This window comes from Capsicum annuum, chromosome 3 (assembly GCF_002878395.1).
Source record: "Capsicum annuum cultivar UCD-10X-F1 chromosome 3, UCD10Xv1.1, whole genome shotgun sequence".
NCBI classification, from domain to species: domain Eukaryota; kingdom Viridiplantae; phylum Streptophyta; class Magnoliopsida; order Solanales; family Solanaceae; genus Capsicum; species Capsicum annuum.
In genome coordinates, this window is record NC_061113.1 from 2169494 (window position 1) to 2197089 (window position 27596).

A 27596-nucleotide genomic window follows, 5' to 3' on the forward strand; every position below is an offset into this window, starting at 1 on the left:
CTCCGATGACTCCCACTCCCAACTTGACTCCCAACTTGACTCCCAAGACTCCCACTCCCAACACTCCCATGACTCCCACTCCCAACTTGACTCCCAACTCTCCCACTCCCAACTTGACTCCCAAGACTCCCACTCCCATGACTCCCACTCCCAACTTGACTCCCAACACTCCCATGACTCCCACTCCCAACACTCCCTCTCCCAACTTGACTCCCAATTGTAAGTATCATCTTTCATTTTCTTTTTAAGTAATTGAATTCATTAAAAAAAAAAAAAAAGAACCAATTGATGCTACTATGTTAGGCATATTAGCATATCTTTACGCATTACTTTGTGTTTTTTATCGCCCGTTACCTCGAAACTCTGGGTAATTGAATTAAAATAATAAAGTGACATAGTAAAGATACGTCCAACATATAAAATTAGATCATGAACTAAGATTTATTAGTTTTTATGAATGTTAGATGATAACCTAATATTTTAGTAACACTAGCTTGATGATGACATTTAATATACATTCCTTATGCTTCATTTTGTATATCTAAGTCACTATACATGAATTTGAAGAATATAGCATAAACTTTTCAAACCTTACAAACTAAACTAAAAGTGTGTAGAACATACTAAAATATTCATTGAATCCTGTGAACTTAAATCTATCATATTGAAACTAATTAAAAATTTATTAAATATATGTAGAGACACGAATTATCTTAAATTGTATATAACAAACTGAAATTAAAAGTACGACATATAAATTGAAATTTCAATTCAAAGATCAGTCATCAGTGCATATGCATTAATTTAAATATTCTCAATTCATCGATGCAGCGGAGAAAGCCCATTATTAAGGCGGCTACGGCAAGGGGGCCTATCATAAAGGATGTTATCATACATGCAAATATCACCATTGTTGCACCTATGAAGAATATATGGCCCTGGGAAAAGCCAATTAATCTGAGCCACAGAATTAATTAATTAGTGCTTAATTATGCGTTGTAATTGTAATCCTTTGTAATGTGAGTGGCAAGGCCATAGTAATCTTGCTAGTTTAAAACTTTTGCTTGTATAAATAAAGCCATTCAGTAGTTCCTATGGATGGTGTTGGTCATGGTCATGTAAAGTTCTGTTGTATGATATGTATGATATTGTGTTAAAAAAAATGTTGCACAGTGTTTAATTTTCTTGTTATTTTAAAGTAAGTATTCTATCATCTTTAATTAATTAAATATTTTGAATTCAGATCCTACTATATATATATATGGATCCAAGTCACCATGTTAGAGAACGGTTTACTTTTATTGTGAGAGTTTTGACGTGAATAAATTTATTAAGACATTAATAATAATATCGAATATCAGATGAAAAAAAATTCCATTTTTATTTTAAAGTAAGGACAACGCAAACATGAGAGAGAAAGAAAAAGGAAAACAACACAAGTCCGGTATTATTCTTTTCTTTGTGTATTATTTAATAAACTAGTTTAGGTGTGTGTACCTCACTTTATTGAGTTTAAACATTAAACTAAATAGGATATTTGTTTAAATAGTAAAGATAAATACAATAATTAAATTCAACATCTTTTGGAGAATTTATTTAATTAAACCTAATCTTTACCAAAAACATTGCTCAAAGTTGATCGACATTCATCTACCACCTGTAAACTGCAACAAAATAATACGATGATAGAGACATCAAAAAAATATAATTAATCCAACCTTTACACAAAAAATTTCTCAAAGTCAGATATCAAAATAATACAACTAAATCTTTCCTTTACACAAAAAAATTCTCAAAATAGAGATATAAAAATAATACAATTAAACCTAAACTTTACCTAAAAAAAATCTTCAAAGCCGACCGGCATTTATCCAACACCTGTAAATTCATCTACGGCCTGTAAATTACAACAAAATAATACAATAGTGATCACAAAACTTCAGTTTTGATGAAAATAATTTTTGTCTGCGCAAAAAATTTGACACTAAAGAATGACTTGAATGAAAACAAAGAAGATATATCTATAATCTATATCTATAATATATTATAAGTGTGAAAGCCCTTAGAAAAGTGATTTAAATTTTTGCCCTCATTAAAAGACTCCTCTATAGACAAAATCGTCATTTTATTTTTTTCTTAAATTATTAATTATTAACTATAATTTCTAATAATTAAGAAGTCATAAAATATATGGTAAAAGAAGTATGAAAAATTAAGTATAAATAACATAAATACCAACCATTTTTGAAGTAGTTACACACTCTCCCACTTTTTTAATTACTTTACTCTCTCTCCCTATTAATATACATAACATAGCCGATATATACATAACATTCTGTGTATATGTTGAAATTTTTATAATATGTTTAGGGAGTTGAAATTTTTTGTAATATTTGAAACATAAATTGTGTATTTGTGCAATTTTTAGAAAAATTAATGCTTGATAATTTTTTTTTCCTTGTATAGTTGAAAAAGGTTTCCTTAATTATATAATAATAAGTGAAGAAAGGAAAATTTGATGGAAATTTTTTATTGACATACAAAAGCACGACTTTTTTAGTTTTCCAAATTCGTTAGGTGTAAGACTTTTTTTTTAACAAAAGGTTTTTTTTTTTAAATGTATATATATAAGGTTAACAACATCAAAACTACAAAGTTAACCAATTGTAGTTTTTTCCTTTTAGAGGTGGAAAAACTATGTTAAATTATATGGTAAGAGATGTACATGGTTAAGGACTCCAAAAATTTTAAAATAAAAACCTAGCTTTATATAAAGATCGAGAAGCTAGCCTTACATGAAACTGCATCAAAAAGTTTAGATGGAATCGTAAAATTCTCTTTATTCTTTGCATGATCGGATATAGGTTCGATTAATTTTATATAGATCATCTTTTGATTTGATTATTATTATTATCATTATTATTATTATTATTATTAATGGAAGATCTATCGAAAACAACCTCTTAGTAATAGATGGGTTAAGGGTAAGTTTTGTGTACATATATATTATTATTATTGTTGTTATTGAAAATATCAGATGTTCTTATAAGCGCTACAATGACTAGAGCTTTGCTTTGGACGTTGACCTACAGTCCAACATTAAAATGATAGGGGGAATAGTCTTTGCCGTTCACACAGTTGATGAATGAAACGATCATCTCTAAAAAGGCATTGGTAACAAAAAATTAATAGTCGTGGACTTTACTACTTCTTGATGTGATCCCTGTAAGTTCATTGCCCATTCCTTGGAGAGTTGGCTAAGAAGCTACCCGCTATTGCCTTCCTTAAAGTGGAAGTGGATGAATTAAAGTCAATAGCCACTGATTGGGGTGTGGAAGTAATTCCAACCTTCATGTTCATCAATGAGGGAAAGATTACTGATAAGGACATAAGGTGGTAGGAGCCAAAAAAGATGAGTTGCAGCTGACCATTGCCAAGCACATGAGTAGTAGCTCTTCATCAACCTAATGCACTTTACTCACGTAAAGAAGAAAATAAATGAAAAAGCCAAGAAAATTCGATGACTTAGTATTATGACAAAGAATTTTGATCAATTAGAGTATTACATGTAACATATGTACTGAATTAGAGTATAACATGTAACATATGTACTCCCTTTGTTTTAATTTGTATGCCAGGACTTAACTTAGCATGGAATTTTAAAAAGTAATGAAGGTTTTTTAATTCTTGCTACTTTAAACTAAAATGAATAATGTATTAAAATTTACTTTAATCTTATGGTCTAAATATGTTATGTGAAAAGTTAAAATTAAAGAACTGTCAAAAAAGAAAAGAGACATTCTTTTTAAAATTGACTAAAAATATAAGACAAACAAATTGATAGTGTTTTGCATGATTATATGTTTTACAGTCTACTATGGTGTAACAAATCTATGTCACTCACGACCAAAATATAAACTCTTGCAAAGAAAAAATTGTCACCTTCCTTCTCGATCTTCATTCATATAATAGTTTATGTTTTGATCATTCTTGATGATGAAAACAATATATAATCCCTTCAACATCCATAAACTCATATACTACTAGTTTTTCTCAACCAAGTCTCATCACAAAATAAACTGACCATAACAAATTGGCCCAATGGTATAAAATATCCTCATTGGTTAGAAATCCCTCACCCAATTTGATAACAATGTGTGATGGTATCAAACAAGAAATAAGCCAATAATATCATATAATTAAATAACTCCAATAACATCAAATTATTAGATGGTTGTTTTTTCAATAAAGTTGATTTTATAAATTTGTGTCAAACTTCTCATTAAGTTAAAAAATAAATTACATGTGCAACACACGTATTCTAAACTAGTATATATATACACACACACATTGAATTCTATTATGTTGACAAAAATAGTGAAGACGTTGAGGGTTAGAAAATTCAGTATTCACCAATCTAGAGAGGCAACCCAATCAAGTTAGATGGGCATCAATCGCATTTTTTTAATAAGTAAATCAGTTTCTTCTCTAGTTTAACGTGCATCTGAATATTTATAAAAGTATTTCCTTAATGGAGTCCTATTTTAGGAGTATTTTTCTATTCTATTTAAGAGTATTTTTCTAATTGATCAGTACAAAAGAAAATTTCAATTTATTCTCCTTCTATATATTTTAGGAGTCCCATATATTTTGAAGGACAAAAAGTTCAAATCACTTTTCTAATAGTTTTCACATTTTTAATTAATATACTAGTCAAATATATGTGCTTTGCACGTGTGCTTCATGTCAAGTCATATGTGAAGTATTAAGATTTTGATTGTCTCCTACGATGTGAACTATCAGATTACGGATAACAACAAAAATAATAGATAGTAATAGATCAAAAATTACAACAAAATAAATTAATTAAATTTAACCTTTACACAGTAATTTTTCAAAGTTTGACTGAATATTCATCTGTCACTATAAACTCAACAAAACAATACGATAATTGAAATATCATAACAATGCTATTAAACCCTAAGAAAAATTCTTAAAGTCTGACCAAACGTTAATCTATCACTTGAAAAAATAAAAAATAGTAACACAAACTACAGTATTCGAGAATATTACAATAATATCATCAAACCTAACCTTAATGAAAATTTCTCAAAGTTCGACGAAACATTCATCTACAACATAGACTTGAGCATAACAGAAACTTCAATAAAACAATACGATAATCGAGAAATTAGAACAGTGCGATTAAACCTTACCTTTTTTAATTATAGATGACACCTTTAAAGCTCATAAAAGAAAAGACAATTATTAGAATATCTCTGTCAATAAATTTTACATTGTGGATATTATTATATTATTATAAAAAAAAAATTCTCCAATATCTTTTCCTACAAAAAAGAATTATCTAAATATGGAAGATTTTTATTTTTATGTTGCGAAAGGAAAAAAAAAATTCATTATGATATCAAATTAATACTACAACACAATTTTAGGAAGTTGAAAATTTTCTCCTCAAAAATTTAAAGTAATGTGTTTTTATTTTTTTTCCATTACAAAATTAAAATAACTTGTTTTTATTTTTGGAAGGTTAGGGTAATTTTCAATTTTTTTTATTTTTTAAAGGAAAAATTTACAAAAAAATATTTTTTTACCATATATTATAGAAATTCTTAATTTTAAATGTTATAATATAATGACATAATAATTGAAGAAAAATAGTAAAAAGACGATTTTATCTAAAGTATAAACTTTTAATGAATGGTAAAAAGTTCAAATCACTTTTCTAAGGGGCTTCACACTTTTAATAGATTATAGATGTAGATGTAGATGTAGATAGATGTAGATGTAGATTATAGAAGATTATAACTACAAAATAAATAATTTTAAAGTATGATTGACAAAGAATCAAAAAATAATAACGTGATCGAGATCATAAAGTCCAAACGATCACTTATCTTTAGACATGTGAAACGCTTCTCATCATTGCCTTTCACAAATCGTTTTTATGTGTAGTGGTTGAATCAAAATTTTATTTTAAAAAATAAAAGACGAAATACATATACAAGCCACTAAACTATTTCACTCTTCTCGTATAGGTACCTCAATTAAGACAGGTACCTATTAAATTCTTTACTCCTTCACAAATGGTTTCAATTGAGCCCAATTATCTGACGTGGCACTTTGCGTGTACTCACGTCTGGGAGGCGCGTGAAATGTCAATGGACCAGCTTTTATGACACCCAATGGATCTTTTATCCTCTTTTATACCCAATTTCTTTCAAAAAAATACTAATTCCCTCTTTCTTCCTCTTTTTATACCCAATTCTTAATATCCATCATTTTTGTCACCTAAATTCTCCTTCTCCTCTTAAATTTCTTTTCTGCCTTTTTTCTTGCTCCGCTTAAACTCTCATACTCTTATTAATTTTTTCTTCTTACTCATTTTTAGTAGTAATGTTCAATTTATCTTTTTCATTGTCTTTATCTTCTTCAATTTCAAAACAAGTATGTTTATGTGGGGTGAAAGTTGAAATTAAGACCTCGTAGACAAAACTAAACACTGGTGGGAGATTCTTTTGCTGCAAAACTTCAAAGGTATTCATCTTTTGCTGCTTCATTGGATGAAATGCAATTACTTCGATTGATGGATGCATTTTTTAGTTTAATTTTTTCTTTAACCTATAGGTGAGAGATGGATGCAATTACTTCGATTATTATGATGATGAAATGCCTCCTCAAAGCAAAGAGGGTGATGTGGAATTTATTGAAAAAAGTCAAATCATTTGAAGAAGAGAAGAATAGATCAAGAAAATTTAAAGTGATATGCTTTGGGGCAATAGTGATTTTGGCTTCATGGAATTTCTTCAAGAAATGTTCTTAGTTTTGGCCAATATTGGCTTAGGTTTCTTATATATGGGACTATTTTGATTTGGATAATTCTGAAATATATTATTTGTATGGGACTGTTTTGCTTTGGCTTTCCTGTTGTAGTGGGATTGTTGTGTATGAAACAATTTAGAAGGAATGAATATAAGTTGTGAAATGTTACTCTACTATGTTTTGATTTTGCTTTCTTGTTGTAATTAGTTTAGTTAGGTTACTGTACTCTGTTTGTTTAGAGTTCAAATGATTCATTTAAATGATTCAAAGTTGTCAAATGTTTCATACCAAAGGAACCACCATTCAATAATTATATAAAGCACAAGAGCACAAGTGTAAGTGATCAACATTTTAAACACAATAATCTACCATTCAACTGCTCAAAATGTGCTCTAACCATACATTAAGTGTTCATAAAAAACTAATCTAAAACAGACCACAAAATATAGTTCAGAATCTTCAGAAACTCCAACAAAATACCAAAGTAGCCATACAACTAATCACCAAAATATACATTGTACTAAAAACACAATTAATTCAACAACTTCATATTCCTCTTGGTGCACTAGAACTTTCAAGTTGGCTTCTTTTTTGACTGACTCATACGCTGCAATTGAGAAATTGTGACACCATTCTTTCCCTTCCACTTCATTCCTCGAGACTTATAACTAATATCAATCTTTATTTGAGTTGCATCTTTGAAAACACCCAGAATGACAACTCTTTCACTTCTAGTTTCAGGCTGCATAAAATGAAGTAAAATTAGTTTTGTCAAAAGATAATTAAGAATTACATGAATTGAAGTTGTAATTTAGACTTACATTTAATGTTTGACTGCCACTCATTTGATCAGTGTAGATACCAAATCCTATTGTCTTTGACGTTTTTTGTCCTATTGATGATGTTGATGCTCCAATGGTTTTTTTTTCCAAGTTGCTGATCAGATGCACTTTATTTTCCTTTACCTGTGCCAGTACCGCTTCTAGTTCCTTTGTCTTTGCCAGTTCCTCTACCTTTGTCTGGCCTCTACCTCTACCTCTTCCAGCTGGCTGCACTTTTATAACTGCTGAGGTATCAACACACATAGAACTGCTGAAGCTTAGTTGCTGGCTGAAGTTTGGTTGCTGGCTGAAGCTTGGTTGTTGGCTGAAACTTGGTGGTATGCTAGAGCTTAGTGGCTGGCCGAAGCTTGGTGGCCTGCTAGAACTTGCTGCCTGGATAGAGCTTTCAGGTTGTCCCATTCCATCATAACAATAAAGGATACTAAATATATATTATAAATATCAGAATTTAATTATTGAATTAAAAGATATGAGTGCATTATCTAAGCTTTACAGAGAGTTTTATTATGACCAATTTGATGACATTTGGAGCAAGAAATTTTCAGTCCTTTCCTGGATAAATTCCCATACTTCTTCTTAGGCTCATTCTTCCTCTTTTTTCTATTTTTTTCTGATCTATCAGGCATTGATCTAGGCTCAGTAGGATCAATCACTATACCACTTATGTTACGCCACATTTTCATATAAGGTATTGGCTGAAGAAATTAGTCATAAGTTTTCAAGAATGTATCTTTTTTATACCACTCTTCCACATAAAATTTAGGCTCTATACCTTTATGCTGATAAGTCAATACAATATGTTGACATGGTATGGCTCTCAATTGTCAGCTTCTACAAGTGCAAGTCCTTTCCTTAATATCAACTATATGCCTATAAGGACCATCTAAAATTTCATACCCAATCTGTTCATTGAACCTAACTGTGCAATTTCTAGCCATATTTTTTTTCTTCAAGTACTAATAAAGCCATAGGAGAGATGTCTAAAATTCAGGTATCAACAAATTTCCTCATTTCAACATTTCTATCCATTATCTTGTGTCTAACCTCCTCTAACATACTGATTATAGATTTATGTCTAGCAGCTAAAATCCTTGAATTAAATGTCTCAAACATATTATTCTCAACAATGTCATATTTAGAATGCTCCCTAAAATATGCCCTGCACCATAATTTTTTTCATAATGTAATAAGTCCTCACAAATATCCTTACCAAGTTGACTGAATTTGCCCATCTCATTCAAAAACTTTACTTCAAAACTAGATTTAGCACACCTCTAAAATTGTTTTCTTATTTATTCTGCTCTCCAGATCTGATGCCAATTGGACTAGATATATCTTGCACACCACATCATTTCACAATTGATAGCAACTTAAGTATAGTAGGTACAAGACCCTACATCAACATAAATACAAAATCAAAACACAAAATATATGAACATGACTGTATGATAAATAAATAGAAGACATCAAAATTAAAGTATATAAAGTAGACTAACTTTTTACTTATCTGACATGACAGTCAGTCCATGTCCAGTTTCTAAGTTCAAATCTTGAATCAAGTGGTTAATGAAGAAACTCCAGCTATGTTTTGTCTCTTGATCAACCACTGTCAAGGCTATTGAATACATTTGATTATTTCTATTTCTACCAACTGTAACTCACAATTCACCCTTGCAACAACCTTTCAAAAAACAACCATCTAACCCAATAATTTTTCTGTACCCTGCCAGCCAGCCTCTCTTTAATGCATCAAAGCACAAATAAAAATAAATAAATAATTTTTTTTTAGGTTGAGACTCTCTATCTATCCTCACCCAACAAAAACTGTCAGGATTAGTATGTTTTATCATGTCTGCATAGTCACACATCCTTGAAAATTTCATCTTTCAATCATCTAAGAATTCTTTATTGACTTTATGCTTTGCCCTGCTACAAACAATTTTTTCCACATACAAATTCAATTTTTTTCTCATCAATTTCTAGATTTTTCACAGTTTTGTATAAGGTTGTAAAGTTATTTCATTCTTGAACTTACTTGCAATAAACTTAGATATGCACAACTTATTTTTTTTTTGTAGTAGAGCATACATGTACAGGATAGTAGTGCTTGAAAACAAAGTCACCAGAATGCTTATCAATACTAGCAAACAACAACCATTTATATTTCTTGTCCTCACACCTAACTCTAACTCAATGTTCTTTATTAGGCTTAAGCTTCAATCTAACTTTGTATTCTACAGCATACTCTGACACAGCCTTTCTAAATTGCTTAACATTTTAAAATATTATACCAAGCTCAAATATAGACACAACACAATCAGGATTAAATCTTAACTTTTACTTTTCCTTTTTGTTGGTAAATCAACACCCCTGACAGCTTCAGGTTCCAGTCCATCAGCACTGTCATCACTATCAAGTTCTGAGCTATCTATAACTCCTCATCTCTCCCTAATTTTCCACGGTATCCAGCAGCCTTATTCCTTCCAATATCTTCAAATCCCCTATCAATACCTGCTGATCCAAGTTTTATTTCTTCATTCTGGACAGGTTTCTTTTGTTTCACACAGTTTCTCCTTTCGTTTCTAAGATCTCTTAACTCTTCATCAACTTCAGAATCATCATCTTCTAGTATATTAAACTCTTAAGAATCAGCACTACTATCAAGATCTATTTCAGCCACTTCTAGATCCGAGAGTTCAGCTGCACCAGATTTTATATCTATGTTGTCAGTTTGGGTAGGTTCCTCATGTAACCCTTCAACATTAATATCATGAACTGTTGATATATTCTCACCCGCATTGCTATTTTCACTAACCACATTAATACTTTGATTACCTGTTGTATCACAAAGAAAATCAGATGGGACCCCATCTTCTACCACTTCTAACTCATCCACAACATGGTTCACATACAAGTCTTAAAAGTCCCCATCTTTTAGGTCTTCAACAAGACTTAGCAAAGTCAAGTCATTTTCTACTTCAATAAACACTTTCTTTTTAGGGTCTTTAAAGTAGAACCCACCAACAGTCACATACCCAAATTCTGTAGTATAATAAAGCAACTCGAATATAGAAAAGTGGTCCTTGTCCATACTTACATATTCTACCTCACTTTCTCTTGTGTTGCGTGGACCATATTCCTCATCAAAAATAAACTTGCCACCATTGTGAACATGAGTTGTAATAATAATATTATCCATCAGATTTCTGAAACAAAGCCCCAAAATACCTGACAAGTTATGAATAGTAATAACCCTAAGAAAATTCTAGTTTTTTTCAGATATTTTCAAACTGCCATTACTAACGTAATATACAAACAAAGCACTAATAAACCATTTACAACTACAATACATGACAAAAATGTGATAATATTGACATTTGAAAAATACCTGACTGTAATTCAACCATAAAACAACAACAATTCTTGAGATCCAACTCCAAATTCTTCGCAACCAGTAAAAAAATGTTGAAATCAGTGTCAAACTTGAATTAATCACTCAAAACACTATGTAGCTTTTCATTATACAACAGACGAAGCATAAATTAGTAGTATTAGGAAGTGAAATTGCCATTTTAGGTTTCTGATAGAGAGATTTGGGGATAGGTATGAGGGATTTGATGTTATAAGGGGGGAAATGAAGTGGAAATTATATTTTATTTATTAATTAAAAGAGAAGGTGAGGTGTATAATATAATTGGTTATAATTGGTCAAAATTTACACGTAGGCGACGACTACATACACGCACTCAACACGTTAAAAATGAAGGCTTTAAAAAGGTGTCACGTCGGACAATTGGGCTCAATTAAAATCATTTGTGAAGAAGTAAAGAGTTCAATAGGTCCCTGTGTTAATTGAGGTGCCTATATGGGAAAAATGAAATAGTTAAGGGGTCTGTATATGTATTTAGCCAAAATAAAAACATATAAAAAGATAAATAAGTATAAATTTGTGTTTTTATATATACACATATATAAATTATTTTTGTTTATCCATATATATTGTTTTTTAAGTTTAACAAGTGAGTTCCTTTAGAATGACTCAATTGGTTTGAAGGACGATTATCTACACAGATGATCGTGATCAATCTTTCTTAATGTCTGATGAGTTAAGTCTGTCGCATAAATATTGCCTAATATAATTTACATTTTCTCTGTGATTTGCAGACTATTACATGCGAATTATCCTAAAGTTAAAAAAAGTACTATACTATATACATAAAATAATTTTTTATTGTTATATTTTTGAATGGGTGAAGTGGTGAACTATAAATATTTGTTTTTACTGTAGTTTGGACGTTTGTCGGTCTTTGTATTTAACGTAAGCCACTTGATTATTTTATTGTACAACTAATGTTCTTCTTTTCTGTTCTCTATTAGTTTTTACATGATATTTGGTATCTATGAGCTTCGAACCGTTTTGCTTTCTTCATGACTCGAACTCACAACTTTCAATTAAAAGTGAAAGATATTTAATATTCGAGCAATTTTCTCTTGTCATTATCAGAGACTTTAATTAAGTTTTAGAATTATATTTAATTGAAACATTTCATCTTTTGCTTGAGATTTATTCCCTCACTAAAAAATTAATGTTGTGATCACAATATTTTTTATTTTTCTATATAATAGAAACATTGGTTTCAACATGACACCTTAAAGACATTGATAAAATGTTTAAGTATATAATGGTCTTCTTGTAAAATTAACTTGCTTATCATATTTATCTTTAGTACTTTACTTTTTGAGCCTTAGCAACACATCTAAAGAAAAAGTCCAACCATTTTCATTTAATTACAACCATGACCTTAAATAAAAGTCCTCCCTTTTCTATTTAATTATAATAATACCAAAGTTCTATTGAATATGATGGAGCCCATACTTATTGAAATGTATAATTAAATATTTCATATATTTTTTATTTTACTCTTTTAAAAGTAAATAAATTTTTCACTATATTTCACATTTAAATTTTTGTTGCTCCGTAATTTTAATATATCATCCCTAATTAATTATTATAAATTATTTATATATATTAAAAAATTAATAATATTTAAATAAAATATAAAGTATACATTTATGACATGTCTCTTTAACCTTAATTTTACTATATCACATCTAATTAATTATTATAGGTCATTTATATATTGAAAAATTAATAATATATAATTCACGATTTTACTATATCACCACTAATTAGTTGTTATAAGTCATTTAGGTATTAAAAAATTAATAATATTTAATTAAAAAAGATAAAATAAATATTTATGACATGTCTGCTTCAGCTGCTTCAAACGTTATTTTACTATATCATCCCTAATTAATTATTATAAGTCATTTAGGTATTAAAAGATTAATAATATTTAATTAAAAAATAAAATAGACATTTATGACATGTCTGCTTCAGCTACTTCAACCATGATTTTACTAAATACCACCCTAATTAATTATTATTAGTCATTTAGGTATTAAAATAATAATAATGTTTAATAAAAAATTAAGATATATATAAAAATGATAAATTAACTCTTGAAGTTTAGAATTAACTTGACGTTATATATGAGGTCCACTTAATTTTTTTTCACGAGTATTTTTTATAGTAATTTTGCTATGTCACATCTAATTTTTGGTTGCAAGTCATTTAAGACATTTATGCTTCGCAGCTTCAATCGTGAGTTACTATATCTCCCCTAATTAATTATTATGATCATCTAAGCATTGTGTCACTTAATTGAAATAGAAGAAATATTATAAATTATAATAATTAAAAAGTAAAGTTATTTAATAAATATAATTGGCTATCGACGATACAAAACTCTGGACAGGGAGAGTAACATATATTATTCCAAAATTACATAAAAAGTATTGTAAATTACAATAGTTAACAACTTAAGATATCTAGAAATAATTTAATTTGTTATATATTTGGAAAAAATATGTAAAAAATACTATAAATCACAATAATTAACAAATTAAAAAAATATAAAATATAAAATATTTGATTGACTCTCGAAATTATATTAGTGTCACTTAAACTGGAACAGAAGAAAAGTATTATCAATCACAATAATTAAAAACTAAAATTATTTTAAAAATATAATTAACTATTAATGTCACAAAAGTTTGGACAAGAGAAATAATGTATATTATTTAAAAGTTACATAAAAATATTATAAATTACAATAGTTAACAACTTAAATTATCTAAATACATATTAAAAGTATGATTGATTATCTAAATTCTATTTGTGTCACATAAATTGAGGCAAAAAAATAACATATATTGAATCCATGCTAGATCCCGGATGAATCTTAGAATATATATGCAATTTGTTAAAACTTTTATTTAAATATATAAAAATTGAAAAGATAAGTTCTAATACATCACATTAAATAGTGTATAACAAATAATGTTACCTTAAATAATGTCAGTATTACCAATACAAGCATTATTAGTGAAAACATTACTAATACATTCTATTTAAAATTATTTTTATATACTTTAACAAACGACTCATACGTTTCAATAGAAGGAATATATACAAAAATAAAGTTCGATAAAACATTTACAGAAATATGTTTTATCGTGTTCTCAAAGTCAAATAACTTAAATTAAAATAAAAGATGGTAACTTGTAGCTTTTTTATTTTTCATAATTTTCAAAACACTTAAAATTTAAATTTAAAATATTAATTTAATTTAACTTCAAAGAACAGATTGATAAATAAAAGAAAAGGGAAAATAAAAATAAAGAATATTTATGTCGGCTTAGTAGGGGAATATAATTCAATTTTGGGTTATTAATTGCAAACCACATGTAATGTAATATGCAATTAATAGATAAGCCTTTATCATTTTCAACAATTATCTCTATTTTATTCAACAAGTATCAATTTTAATTTCATATTTTATACTTAACCTAGCAAATCTTAATCATAAGATTAAAGATCTAAACTTTAAAATGCATCAAATTTTATTATTTATATGAATAAGTTATACATAGTTATCTTGTGAGATAATTTGACTCATTGAAAAATACTATCAAATAGTTAATATGTTTTTTATTTATTTTATAATTTATAATTGAAATTGACATCAATCTAACTTATTGTATATAATCAAAATATCTTAATGTTGGATCCGTGCAGATACGAGTCATGCTTCTTTAGTAATGATAACTAAATAACATTTATTTATTTATTCACTATCAAAATTATTTAATTTAGTATAAATCACAAACGTGGATAAATATTAGCCAACCAACTAATTAGGGCTAGATGGAAAAGCCTTTGATAAGTCAGGTAGTCACCTGATAAGTGACGATTTGGCACTTTCTACATGCATTGTTAGTTCCTAACGAACATGCATTAATTCGTGGGTCATTAATCATACCGACGTGCTTTTGGATTTATAGTAAAGGTATTTGATTGGACACGAAATTTATTTTTTTTCATGATATTTATATTCTAAAATGAGCTAAGAAAGTTCAGTTACTAATAACATACGTTAGTCAGGGGCAGAGCTACTTTTAGATCAGGGATTCATTCAAACCTTATTCAGTGAAAAATTATATTATTTATACATGATTAAAATTATTTTTCATGTATATATAATAAATATTGAACCTCCTACAATTGATTCGTATGTTTACTTCTAAAACCTTTTAGTGAAAATTCTAGTAGTAGTAAATAGTGTAGTAAAATTAAAAGTTAACATACCTTCAACCATTGTCAGAAATGAATAGTCGTAGTCACTCATAAAGTCTCACTATTTGTTTAGCATAAATCACAAACGCGGAGAAATATTAACCAACCAGATGGAAAAGTCTTTGATAAGTAAGGTGTATACACCGGATGTGTGTAAGTTTTTTTCTCCTTAATAAGTGACTATTTGGCACTTTCTACGTGCATTATTAGTTCCTAACGAACATGCATTAATCGTGGGTCACCGATCTTACCGACGTGCTTTTGGATTTAGGGGAAAGGTATTTGACTGTGCACGAAATTTAACTTTTTTCATGATATTTATATTCTAAAATAAGCTAAATTTCAGTTATTAACGACAAACGTTAGCAAGTTGATGAAGTAGACCAGCGCTTCCACTCCTCTATCAAGGGGCCATTCTATCAAGGTCATTCAATCACTTGTTTGCCTGTCATATTTTCATTTGATCGGTTAATCGATCTGTCTATTAGAAATATAGATCTACATTTGTAAGGCTGGATGATGTAATTTGCTTGGGTTTTAAATAAATCTGTTGGTTTTGACCAAAACTAAATAAATAGTGTAGCAAAATTTAAAATTGGTGTACCTTCAGTCATTGCCAGAGTGGTCGTAATCCGTCAAAAAGTCTCACTATTAGATGGTATCAAAGTTTAAAGAATATTTCTGGTGCTAAGGGAAGATCTTGCCTATGCGTCTGATTCAATACATGAACCATATGAAGTGTTGGGTTCAATTGGCATAAATGGAAAATAGAGGGGAAGTTTGTAGTGAATAACAGAAGAAAGATATAAGTGGGGAGACCTTCTGCTAGCTCAAACAGGGGCGGACCTACATATATTTTTGGAGTGTTCCAACACCTATTAAATTTGACGCGGAATAGGTAAAATTACATAAAAAATATATAAAAATAGGTATATAATTTATAAAAGCACCCATTACAACCAAGGGCGGACCCACGGTGTAGCCAGGGGGTTCACCCGAACCCCCTTGGCAAAAAATTACCTTGTATATATAAGGTAGAAAATCAGTATTTATGTACATATATTAAATTTGAACCACCTAAAATAAAGTTGTGGAATAGCTCAGTAGTTCTAAGTCCACTTCTTGGGTTGCTCCTTTGGGCCCACACGTCGTGTGTTCGAATCTCACTAGGTGCGTTGCTTAAGTTTTAGTATCTGGAACATGCTTTAATAGCTCCTTCCGGCTATAATTAAGTAAAAACACTTCCAATTTTTTTTTTTTTTAATTTAATATGGCTCATACCTAATTCCTAAATCATTTTCCTCTTTCCCATTTCGTCAAAATTTCCCAACTTCAGTAAAACTTTGAAGGTTGCTACTCTACTGGTTCGTTGATTTGTGAGGCTATCATTGTGGATAGTTAATTATTCGCCTGTTCTTGTAATTCTATCAGTTGTTTGTTGATTCCCCAGTAACTGTAAGTAACTATGTATCTCTATTTCAGTAGCTTTGTAATTTCAAATCGGTTCGTGACGATTGTTGCTTTCTATTCAAGAGTAATGAATAGATATTTTTTTGAAATCTCAAATTCAAGTTCTGTCAGACATAGTCAACCTAATCGGGAAAAAAATAAGAATAAGTTAGGAGTATCATCGCATTCTTCTCAAGAATTTGACTTAAATACTATAAAGGTTGATCCGGGTGAAAGAACTCTAATTTTAGAATTTCGTCCAAATGATCGTGACACGATTAGAAGAGCATATCTTCTGAAATTTATTGCTAATTAATCACATAGGATATTTATTTATGCTATTAATTTCAACTGATGATATTATTTTGTCTTTTCAAGCAATGAAACCTCGTCGAGTGGTATTGTAATTATATTTTGTTGACGTATTCACACATTTATATTTTTATTTTTCCGAACCCCCTGAAGAAAATTCCTAGATCTGCCACTGACTACAACGAAAGTTGTTTAGATGCATTGGCATTTAGGATGACTTTAAGGTGTTCCATTGGAAAGGATGCCCGAGGTTTGAACCTCATTGGGATGAACTTTATTTTTTTCAGTTTTAAAAATTTTTAAGCACCCACTATCCTTAAATCTTAAGTCCTCCACTAAGCCCAAGATCGTTAATTAAGATCGAAAGATTTAACTAAGTGAGAAAGCTAGAAAGATGAAGGAAGATATTGAAAGGAAACTTGGATATAGAAGAAACTACTTGAATTGGATTGTCTTTTAGTTGGTTACAAATGAATAATGTCATCCTCATCCCCTATTTATATTTGTGTAAGGATGATTCTAGATACTAAAAATCTAGGGTATTTTATCCTTATGTACAAATATCACTCCTAAATATCTAGCACCCTAAGATATAGATTTTTCCAAAATACAAATATCAAATAGACTACACTATCCTATTATATATTTTTCTTCCTAGAATTACTTAAAATATCTAGATATTTCTTCAAGTTGATTATTCTAAATACTACACAAAACTATTCTAGAAACTTAACTAGAAATATATGATTCCAAAAAATCTATTTTAATATTTTCACACTCCCCCTTAAAGTGATTTTTTGGAAGCTACCCTAAACTTGTTGTGGAAGAACTCAGACGAAGCTTTGAAAGCGCCTTACTGAATATCTCAATACTTTTTGTGTGACTCCTCAAGCTTCTTCATATGATGAAGATTTTCTACTGATGATCGTCCCTGTGAAGAAACAAGAATATGTATTGATAAAATTTTCATCTTTGTAGCGGACTGGTTTGACAATAGTCATCAGTGGCCTTTGCGAACCATATGAATCACCTCCTTGCCAAGTTTCATATTGTTGAGTTTCTCAGTACCCCCTTTCTCTTAGCTCCTCGACAATTATATTATTCAAAGAAACGTCTACGATAGGATAGTTAGGAGCATCAAGATTTAATTTTTATCTCATCTCTTCTTCCAATGTATCTCCATGATATGAGAAAATTTCATCAGTGTCAGCTACTTACTTTGAGTTGGTGATGATCTGACCATCAATTTTTCGTGAAGCCTCAGTACCATAAAATGATTCACCACTGAATTCTCTATCTAGTTCTTCAATCATACTATGTCTCATTTCATCTGAAATTGAGACTTTTCTTTCAACTTCATCATTCATTTTATCTTTTTCATCAACGTCCAAAATTTCCTCTGAGCCGATAATTGACCTTGATACGATAGACGATTGATTAGAGACTTCGACTTCTATTATATCTCCCTTAATGTTTTCTCCATTAAAGTCATCACACTGACATTTAGAGTTTTGGACATTGTCCGCTCAAAATTATTTAGCTTAATATAAATCATAAACGTGGATAAATATTAACCAACTAATTAGGGCCAGATGGAAGACTTTGATAAGTAAGGTAGTAAACTGACAAGTGACTTTTTGGCACCTTCTGCGTGCATTATTAGCTCCTAACGAACATGCATTAATTCGTGGGTCACCAATCTTACCGACGTGATTTTGGATTTATCGTAAAGGTATTTGAGCACGAAATTTAACTTTTTCCATGATATTTATATTCTAAAATAAGCTAAATTTCAGTTACTAACAACAAACGTTAGCAAGTAGATGAAGGAGACCCGCGCTTCTACTCCTCTATCAAGGGGCCATTCAAGCAAGGTCATTCAATCACTTGTTTGTCTGTCATATTTTCATTTGATCGGTTACTCGATCTGTCAGATCTAAATACTGTAGCGAAATTTAAAATTGGCGTACCATCTGTCATTGCCAGAGTAGTCGTAATCACTCAAAAAGTCTCACTATTAGATGGTATCGAAGTTTAAAGAACTATTCATGAACCTTCTAAAGAATATTAGATACGGGCCCAACATATGTTATTTACATTATCTCAATTTATGTAGCATAAATAGTATTTGTAGTATCAATCAAATTTTTGTTACAATAAATTTTTAAATAATTAAAGTTGCTAATCATTGTGATTTATAGTATTTTTTATGTAATTCAGTAATTTATGTTACTCACTTTGTCCCAATTTTAGAATTTAGTGAGTCAGTCAAATTTTTTTTTTACTAATATGTTTTCTTAAGATATTTTAAGTTTTTAATCTTTGTGATTTTAATATCTTTTAATGTAATTTCAAATAATTTATGTTACTTGATTTATCGCAACTTATGTGACACTATTAGAATTTTAAAAGTCAATCATATCTTTTACTATATGTTTTTAAAATATTATAAGATGTTAATAGTTATGACTTATAATTATTTTTTTGCATAATTTTTAAATATATAATATTTTACCAAAATAAAGTAAATAAATTAAAATAAACAAAGTACTAAATTTTTAAAACATGTTAAATTCGAAAACATCATTTGGATCAACAAATTACTAAATTAAAACAATAAAAAATGCAAATTATAAAATGTCAAAGCTTTTCCGAATTTACGTGACACAACTATAATTTAGATAATCAATCAGATTCTTAATATATTTTTAAATATTTTAAATTGTTAACTATTGTAATTTATAATATTTTTTATGTAATTTTCAAATAATATATGTTACTTTCCTTATCCAAATTTTTGTGGCATTGATATTCAATTATATTCTTAAAATAATTTAAGATTTTAATTATTATGATTTATAATACTTTTTTTTCTATTTCAATTTAAGTAGTACTGAAATAAATTCGAGAGTCAACCAAATTTTATGATTGAAGCAATGAAGTGGATATGCCCTAAATGACTTATAATACCTAATTAGAAGTGATATAACAAAATTACTATGAGAAAATATTTGTGAAAAAAATTTAAATGAGTCTCATAAAAGATGTCATGTTAATTTAAAACATCAAGAATTAATTTATCATTTTATGTCAATTTTATTTTTATTAAATATTATTAAATTTTTAATACCTAAATGACTTATAATAATTAATTAGGGGTGATATAGTAAAATTACAGTTGAAGCAGCTGAAGTAGACATGTCATACATTTGGTCTATCTATCTATAGATAGATAGATAGATAGATTTCAGATTTGTAGTGGACTGTTTTGTGTCTTAGTTGAATCTGAATTTTGTAATCATTGTGTTCCTCTTGTTCATTGTGTATTGTGTAGATAGATACATAGATACATACATACATTTCAGATTTGTAGTGGACTGTTTTGTGTCTTAGTTGAATCTGAATTTTGTAATTATTGTGTTCCTCTTGTTCATTGTGTATTGTGTCTGTTTTGGTGTTGAAAACACACCTCTTTATCTTGTTATTGTGTGGTTGTAGCGAATCCGAGAGTGGTCTCCATCTTAGTCCTCAAATCCTTCATATTAGTGACTATTTTGGAGTTTTTTCGTGTTTCTCTTATTTTTTCCGCATCATTTGGTATCAAAGTCATCTTTGAGTTTGTTCTAACAAGATCAATCTTGGGCTTGAGACTTGAAAAAAAAAAGGAAATTTCTAGAAAATAGCAATCTGTCCACTTTGTGTTCTTGGCCGAAAATTGTGTTCTTGTTGTGTCTTGGCCTAGATTTTTACTTGTCTTAAGTGTTTCTAGTGTTAGTATTGTTCTTCACTAACACTTTGAGTCTATATCTTGATTTGAGCCTTTGTTGTTGATGTTGTTATTGTGAACTTGGACTTGACAGATTGTTGTTGGTATTGCTGTTGCGGATTTAAAATTTGGACTGTTTTGGACGTGTGGTGTGTTGTTGGTTCAAGGTTTGAACGTGTATTGTGGATGTTTTGCGGAGAAATTGACTTTTTGAGAGAGTCACCACTTAATTTTGAGAAGGAATTAAGAAACCTTTGTAGATTTACTTAAAATGGTTCAAAACAGAAAAATCGTTTTAAGTTAGAGATTCCGAGTAAGTGGTTCCTATTAACGTTTTAGGAAGGTGTTAGGCACCTAAAACATCCGCTAACTTGCGGTTATCTGAACTCTTTGAAAATTGTCTTTGATTAACTTTGAAAAAGGTTGATTTTTGAAAAGAAAACGGTTTTAGAAATATTTTGATGTTTGTGCGAAACTAGTTTTTGAGCGACTTTACTAAGGATTTAACTAGGTTCGCAAAACATATAAGGCAAACAAACATCAGGAATCGGGGGAAGGGGAGGAAGTAAGAGATTTAGGCCATCGAGCCCAAATCAACCTGTCCTAAACTAGTTTAGACTTTTGGCCCATTTCACCTGTCCTGATTCTATGTTTTCGAACCTTTTTCAGCTCGAGTTTTCACTTCACCTGTATTAAATACAACTTTGGATTTGAGGCCGAAATAAATAATTAAATAAATAAAAAAATAAATACGACAACCATAAATAAGTAGCGAAAACAAATAAATGAGGCTCGGATTTCGTCGTCGCTTCAAAAATGGAACTTTAATCCGTGCTCCTTCCTTCAACTTCTTGCGTCCGTGCACTATGAGATTGTCTACTTGTGACCTTCGAAAATGACTCAGGAGGGATGGGCCTCAATGACCCACATTAATAATGCCACAGTGGGAATAGGGTCCGTTTGGACTCAAAGGCGAGTTCATGCAAAGAAAAGGTGAAGGAAGATAAGGATTAGGAAATAATTCAACTAAAAAAATAATTTAGAAATGAATTTTAAATCGATACATGAATACTGCAACATGGCAACCAATAGTTCAATCAATATCGACATAGTAGTAATTTCATTCAACGTGCAAGAAACCATCTAGATGCAGTGCTTGACAGAACATTAAAACATATTTGGCATTCATCAGTCTACCAATAATGTTATATAACCAAAAAGGAAGGAAGACATTAAGACAAAATGAACCACATTTAGCAAAAGAAATCTCCTTAATCTAACATATGTCTAACTACACCGAGTTTATAAAGCAAGGAAACAACATATAACCTGGACATTTTGAATTAATTCAGTTGTGACTAATTAAGAGTGAATTTCAATTGATACATGAACACTGCAGCATCATAGCAACCAATAATTCAATCGATATCAACGTAATACTATTTTTATTCAGTAGGCAGAGAACTTAATGAAACGTTTAGCTGCAGTGGTCGATTAAACATGAAAATGCATTTGGTATTCTTCATAGGTCGAGCAAAGAACTGAAATGGATTCAACACTAATAACAGAGCTTTAAGAATTTTCAAACAAGGTAGTAGCGCACACGACATAGTAACATGATGAACTTCAGTTTTTAGAGAATGGAAACCTATGGCCTTTTGAGGCTTCTACAACAAATAGTTCCCAGCAAACAACAACATTTATTACATTGAAATCACAAAGAAAGCGATGAACAAATAAAACAATAGCAAAATTAAAATGGAAATAGGTGTTTACCTCTCTTGGAGCAGCAAAACGGGGCAAAGAGCTAACACTAGACTCTATTACCACCGAAAAAGAGTTGTCGTCAACTTAGGGACTTTGATTTGCCGACGATCTTTAGGAAAAAAAATATTTTTTAACTAAAAATAGACTGGTTTTGCTCTTAGGTTTTTCACCTTTCTAGACCCCAAAAGAAAATTTTCTCTCCCCTTTCTTTTCTCCTAAAAATGCCTTTATATAGAGAATAGGCTTGGGTTCGTTTGAAGGATTTAACGATGTGGAACAAGTTAAAATCAAGGGTAATTTTGGGATTTATCCAAAGGGTATTCAAATTTCAAAACTCAAAACCCAAATCTCTCCCCAACAGCTCCTTTTCATCTTCAAAACGTACCCCCTTTTTTTGACTTCTTCCACAGATTTTGGAATGAAATCCAATAGAAAATTGGAGAAATGGAATCCTCTCCCTTAAACCAATCAAAATTCAAAAGGTAGGTACGAACTCGTATGAAATACCCCGAGATTCGAGGGATTGAACATTAGATGGACCAACTAAGCCGTCTTCTAGAAGCTTCACAGTTCTTCTTCGTTGTAATATCGCGTGAGACGCGTGACGAAGAGAAGAAAGACGGGTTGGGGCTGGTAGAATTGGGTTATCGAGTCGATGAGTTGTCTTTGAGTTGCTGTTAAGATCAGCGATATTGTTGTTGTCGTACCTTTTGAGGTTGTGATGTTGTATTATTTGTGGTTATCAGATGAGGAGAGGGGAATGTTATTGGTCTGGGTCGAACAACTATTTAAATGGGTTGTTGGGTTTAATTAGAAGAAAAGAGGCTGGTGGGTTGGGTTAACAACTGTTGGGTTATTGTGTTGGGCTTGGGAAATTGGGGATTAATTTAAAATAATCCTCAATTAAATTAGGATATGGATAGGTTAGGCTATTTATTAAATAGTCAAAAAGAAAGAGACTTTAGGCCATTTCATTTAAAATTTAGCCTAATTAAACTCAATCGAGCAATTGCATTGAAATTATGGCCGAATTGATTTCAATTAAGGTCCAAATTTAAATAGATTGACTAAATTCAATTGAAATTAGATGCGAATTAATCCCTTGTTAAATCTCAAGCTTCTTGATTTAATAAAACCAAAAAAGTATTTCTCCAAATAAATTATTTGTAAGAATAAATTATATTTAAATCAAGATTTAATTATTTAAATTTATTTTTCAAATAATCCTTAATTTAAAGTCCAATTTTGATGAAAATGTTCATTTAAATGACATCATTTATACAATCTCGTAAATGCAAATACGAAAATATATAATTATCACTTAAATGAAAAATTTACCCCAAATACCTATTTTAAAATGCATTTATTTGGAAAAAAATAATTTTTGTGATTTTATTCGAAAATCAAAGAAACTCAAAATTAAATTGGATTATGGAGGGAAAAAATTAGGTGTCAACAACTGCCTCCTTCCTTTGAGTAGGATGAATGTAAGTAATCCTGGGCAAAGGGAGGTTGACGTTCCTATTTTTTCTCCGACCACAAATTCAAATCTGGAGAAGGTTGGTTTCCGCACGAGTTTCATAGTTATGGCCTAGCCTTGGTATCAGGTTTCCTACATATCCCAGGTTACATGAGAATTCAGGCCACTTGTAGTTCATAAAGCTTGATTTAAAGCACGATTTTCAAGAAAATTCACCAACTATCACGGTTTTAGAGTTTTTGGTTAAACCGAGAGGCTGGAGAATAGAGGGATTTTGGAGGAGGTTGGAATGCAGTCGAGTTTTCTACATAGATCCCAGCCTACATATCCCCAAAACTCAAGGAATCAGACTTCTTGTAGTTCGACTCGATCGGTAGAAAAAATACTCTTCTATTTCAGACGATCTTTGGCTCGAGATGAGTAACAAGTTGATCGAGTTGCGGAAAAGAGGCTTGTAACCTCTTAACCATAAATGTGGGATCCTTCACATCCATAGGCAAGTACTTACCTGGACATAATTTCCAAAACTCTTATTGTGTTGCCACCCAAATTTGAAAGAAAGAGAAGGTTACCCTCGGCATGAGTTTAGAAATATCCCGAATGTGAAGCTGAAACCAGAATATCCTGAAATTCCCACATGCCTTGTGGTTGGATGGTGGTGGTGATCATCTTTTAGCTCGCGTCCAAAGAGTTTAACGTCCCTCTTTAGACTATGTTCCATTTTGCTGCTAAGAAGAGTTCCAAGTTCTGCTGCATCCTATTTGAAGTCATCCGCACCTGTGGTTTTGATTTGAGATTTTCATCCTCTCGGATGCTCTCGCCAATGCTTAAAGCAAAAAGTGTTAGTGCTAAACATAATTCACGAAAGAGGTATGTAGTGTTTTACTATATCTCCACGTATGTTGTGGCCTAAAAAGTGGAGTCATCTCTTCATGTACCTGTTTGGAATAAAATAACCGGCAATACCAAACACAACAACCTTTTTGGTTGTTGAAAAATTATGACATTTGTTAGTGGAATATGTCTTCAAAGTGGGGTGGCCTTTTTGGACACCGACGATACTTTATGACGAACGGTCCCTACAACTGTGTAATCTTGTGCTAGTGTGGCAAAACTTTTGGTTACCGATATCACTTATCATATGTGGAATGATAAACTCTTCGGTTATAGCCGATGATCGATTTATAAATTTTCCTTAAATTGTCAATCTTTGGATAATCTTGCGCATTATTTGATGTTGGATACGAGGCGACTTACAGATATCGTTTGAATTGTTAGCTTTTAGGTAATCTTGCGTATTGTCCTACCTTGGATAAGAGATGGCTTACAGATATCCTTCCAATCGCTAGCTTTCAGGTGTTCCTGCACATCATCCGACCTTGGATACAATATGACTTATAGATATCTCTCAAATTGTTAGTCCTTGGGTAGTCCTGCCCATAATCGATCTTGGATATGACGCGGCTTATAGAGAACCCTTGGACGTATCAATTTGATAATCTCGCATATTCTCCGTTAAGGATTCAGTTGCGACTTATGGATGACCTCCAGACTATCAATTTTTGGGCGATCTTGTACACTATCCGGTTATGATATTATTGTGGCTTATGGATGACCTACAGGCTATCAACTCATAGGTGATCTTGCACACTATCCTATTTCAAATAATATGACTTATAGATGACCTTCAAATTGTCAATTTCTAGGAAATCTTATATACCATTCATCCTTAGACACCGACTTAAAGGTGTCCCTTCAAACCGTGTGCTCTTGATGCAATCAGATGCTGATTAATAAAATGATGAGATATCCTTGATGCCAGTGTTTATGTCTTGCATGTCAACAGATATAAAATAATGATTATATCCTCGATGCCAGCATTGTGTCTTGCGTGTCAACAGATGTATTAAATGCTGATGATATCCTCGATGCCAGCATTGTGTCTAGCACGTGAACAGATATTTAATTATGATGATATCATCAACGCTAGTGTTGTGTCTTGCGTGCCAACAAATATATTGAATGTTGATAATATCCTCGATGCCAGCGTTGTGTCTAGCGCATAAACAGATATTGAATGATGATGATTTCCTCGACGTTAGTGTTGTGTATTGTGTGTCAACAGATATAAAATGATGATGATATCCTCGACGCCAGCTTTTTGTCTTTCGTGTCAACAGATATATTGAATACTGATGATATCCTCGACGCCAGCGTTGTGTCTAGCGCATCAACAGATATTGAATGATGATGATATCCTTGACGCCAGCATTGTGTCTTGTGTGTCAATAGATATATTGAATACTGATGATATCCTCGACACCAGCGTTGTGTTTAGAGCATCAACAGATAATGAATGATGATGATATCCTCGACGCCAACATTATGTCTTACGTGTCAACATATATAAAATGGCCATCTCGGCAAATGATATGAATGGCCCTCTTGGCAATGATATGAAATGGCCCTCTTGACAATGATATGCAATAGACTTTGCGGCAATGATATGTGATGGCCCTTGCGGCAATGATATGCAATGGCCCTTGCGGCAATGATATGTAATGGCCCTTTCGGCAATGATATGTAATGGCCTTTGTGGCAATAATATGCAATGGCCCTTGCAGCAATGTTATGCAATGACCCTTGTGGCAATGATATGTAATGGTCCTTGCGTCAATGATATGTAATGGCCCTTGCGGCAATGATATACAATGTCCCTTGCGGCAATGGTATGCGATGGCCCTTTCGACAATGATATGAAATGGCCCTCTCAGCAATGCTATGAAATGGACCTCTTGGTAATGATATGAATGACCCTCTTGGAAATTTGAAAACAGTTTCACCTGAGTTTGTTTGTCTGCGTCTTGCTTTCTACATATACCTGTACTCAAAGTAGATAATTAGTAGACATAAAGTCGCTTTTTCTAGCGACTATATATTTTAGAAAAATTCTAAATACAATATATGTAAAGAAGAAAAGACACTTTTGTTTGTCCTCCATGATCTCAAGAAATGAGATGGACAATTCAAAAGGTCCTCAATAAATGGGTATTCAGCCCTTTTTAGGGCTACCCAAAAATACCGTTCTTGAGCCTTAGTGCTCTAGTGTGGCTTCCAATTTGCTCGAGAATTTTTTAAAGAGACTCTCATTTTTGTGTATTGGTCCCTGCATCCACAGAAAAATGATTAGTTTGAGTGAAACTACTCCGTGTTGACTTTCTTCGATTCTCCATTTGCTCTATGCCATCTTTTGGGTACTCTGTCATGTTGGGACTTCCACCCTCGACTCCTCGTCCTAATTGATGTCTAGGCAATCATTAAGTAAAAGATTTATATAGATTTTTTAAAGTTGTCTTAATTTCTTAGAAAATAGTTTCGAAAACTCCTACACAACTTTAGAAAATCTTTGCTAGTCATGTCATGTGCTAGCTCAACGACCAT

At 31.0% G+C, this 27596-nt stretch overlaps 1 protein-coding gene and 2 long non-coding RNA genes across 4 annotated transcripts; 2 read left to right on the forward strand and 1 right to left on the reverse strand.

Annotated features, from left to right (window-relative positions):
- The first annotated feature begins 6 nt into the window (after positions 1-6).
- On the forward strand, positions 7-1180 carry LOC124896942. Its single transcript, XR_007053310.1, has 2 exons — positions 7-219; positions 832-1180. It is a non-coding gene; the product is annotated as an uncharacterized LOC124896942 (long non-coding RNA).
- Positions 1181-5820: 4640 nt separating this feature from the next.
- LOC124896943 lies at positions 5821-7011 on the forward strand. The gene is made up of 2 exons (XR_007053311.1): positions 5821-6555; positions 6646-7011. It is a non-coding gene; the product is annotated as an uncharacterized LOC124896943 (long non-coding RNA).
- Positions 7012-7211: 200 nt separating this feature from the next.
- Positions 7212-11291, reverse strand: LOC124896944. Of its 2 annotated transcripts, none has more exons than XM_047408882.1 (3): positions 11071-11291; positions 7662-8103; positions 7212-7582 (listed from the first exon to the last, which is right to left on the reverse strand). In XM_047408882.1, the coding sequence occupies exons 2-3, from the start codon at positions 8079-8081 to the stop codon at positions 7415-7417; spliced, it is 588 nt and encodes a 195-aa protein (XP_047264838.1). In that variant the 5' UTR covers positions 8082-8103; positions 11071-11291; the 3' UTR covers positions 7212-7414. The 2 variants fall into 2 exon arrangements, with proteins under 2 accessions (XP_047264838.1, XP_047264839.1); XM_047408883.1 differs by having other exon boundaries at positions 7662-10888.
- Positions 11292-27596: the final 16305 nt, after the last annotated feature.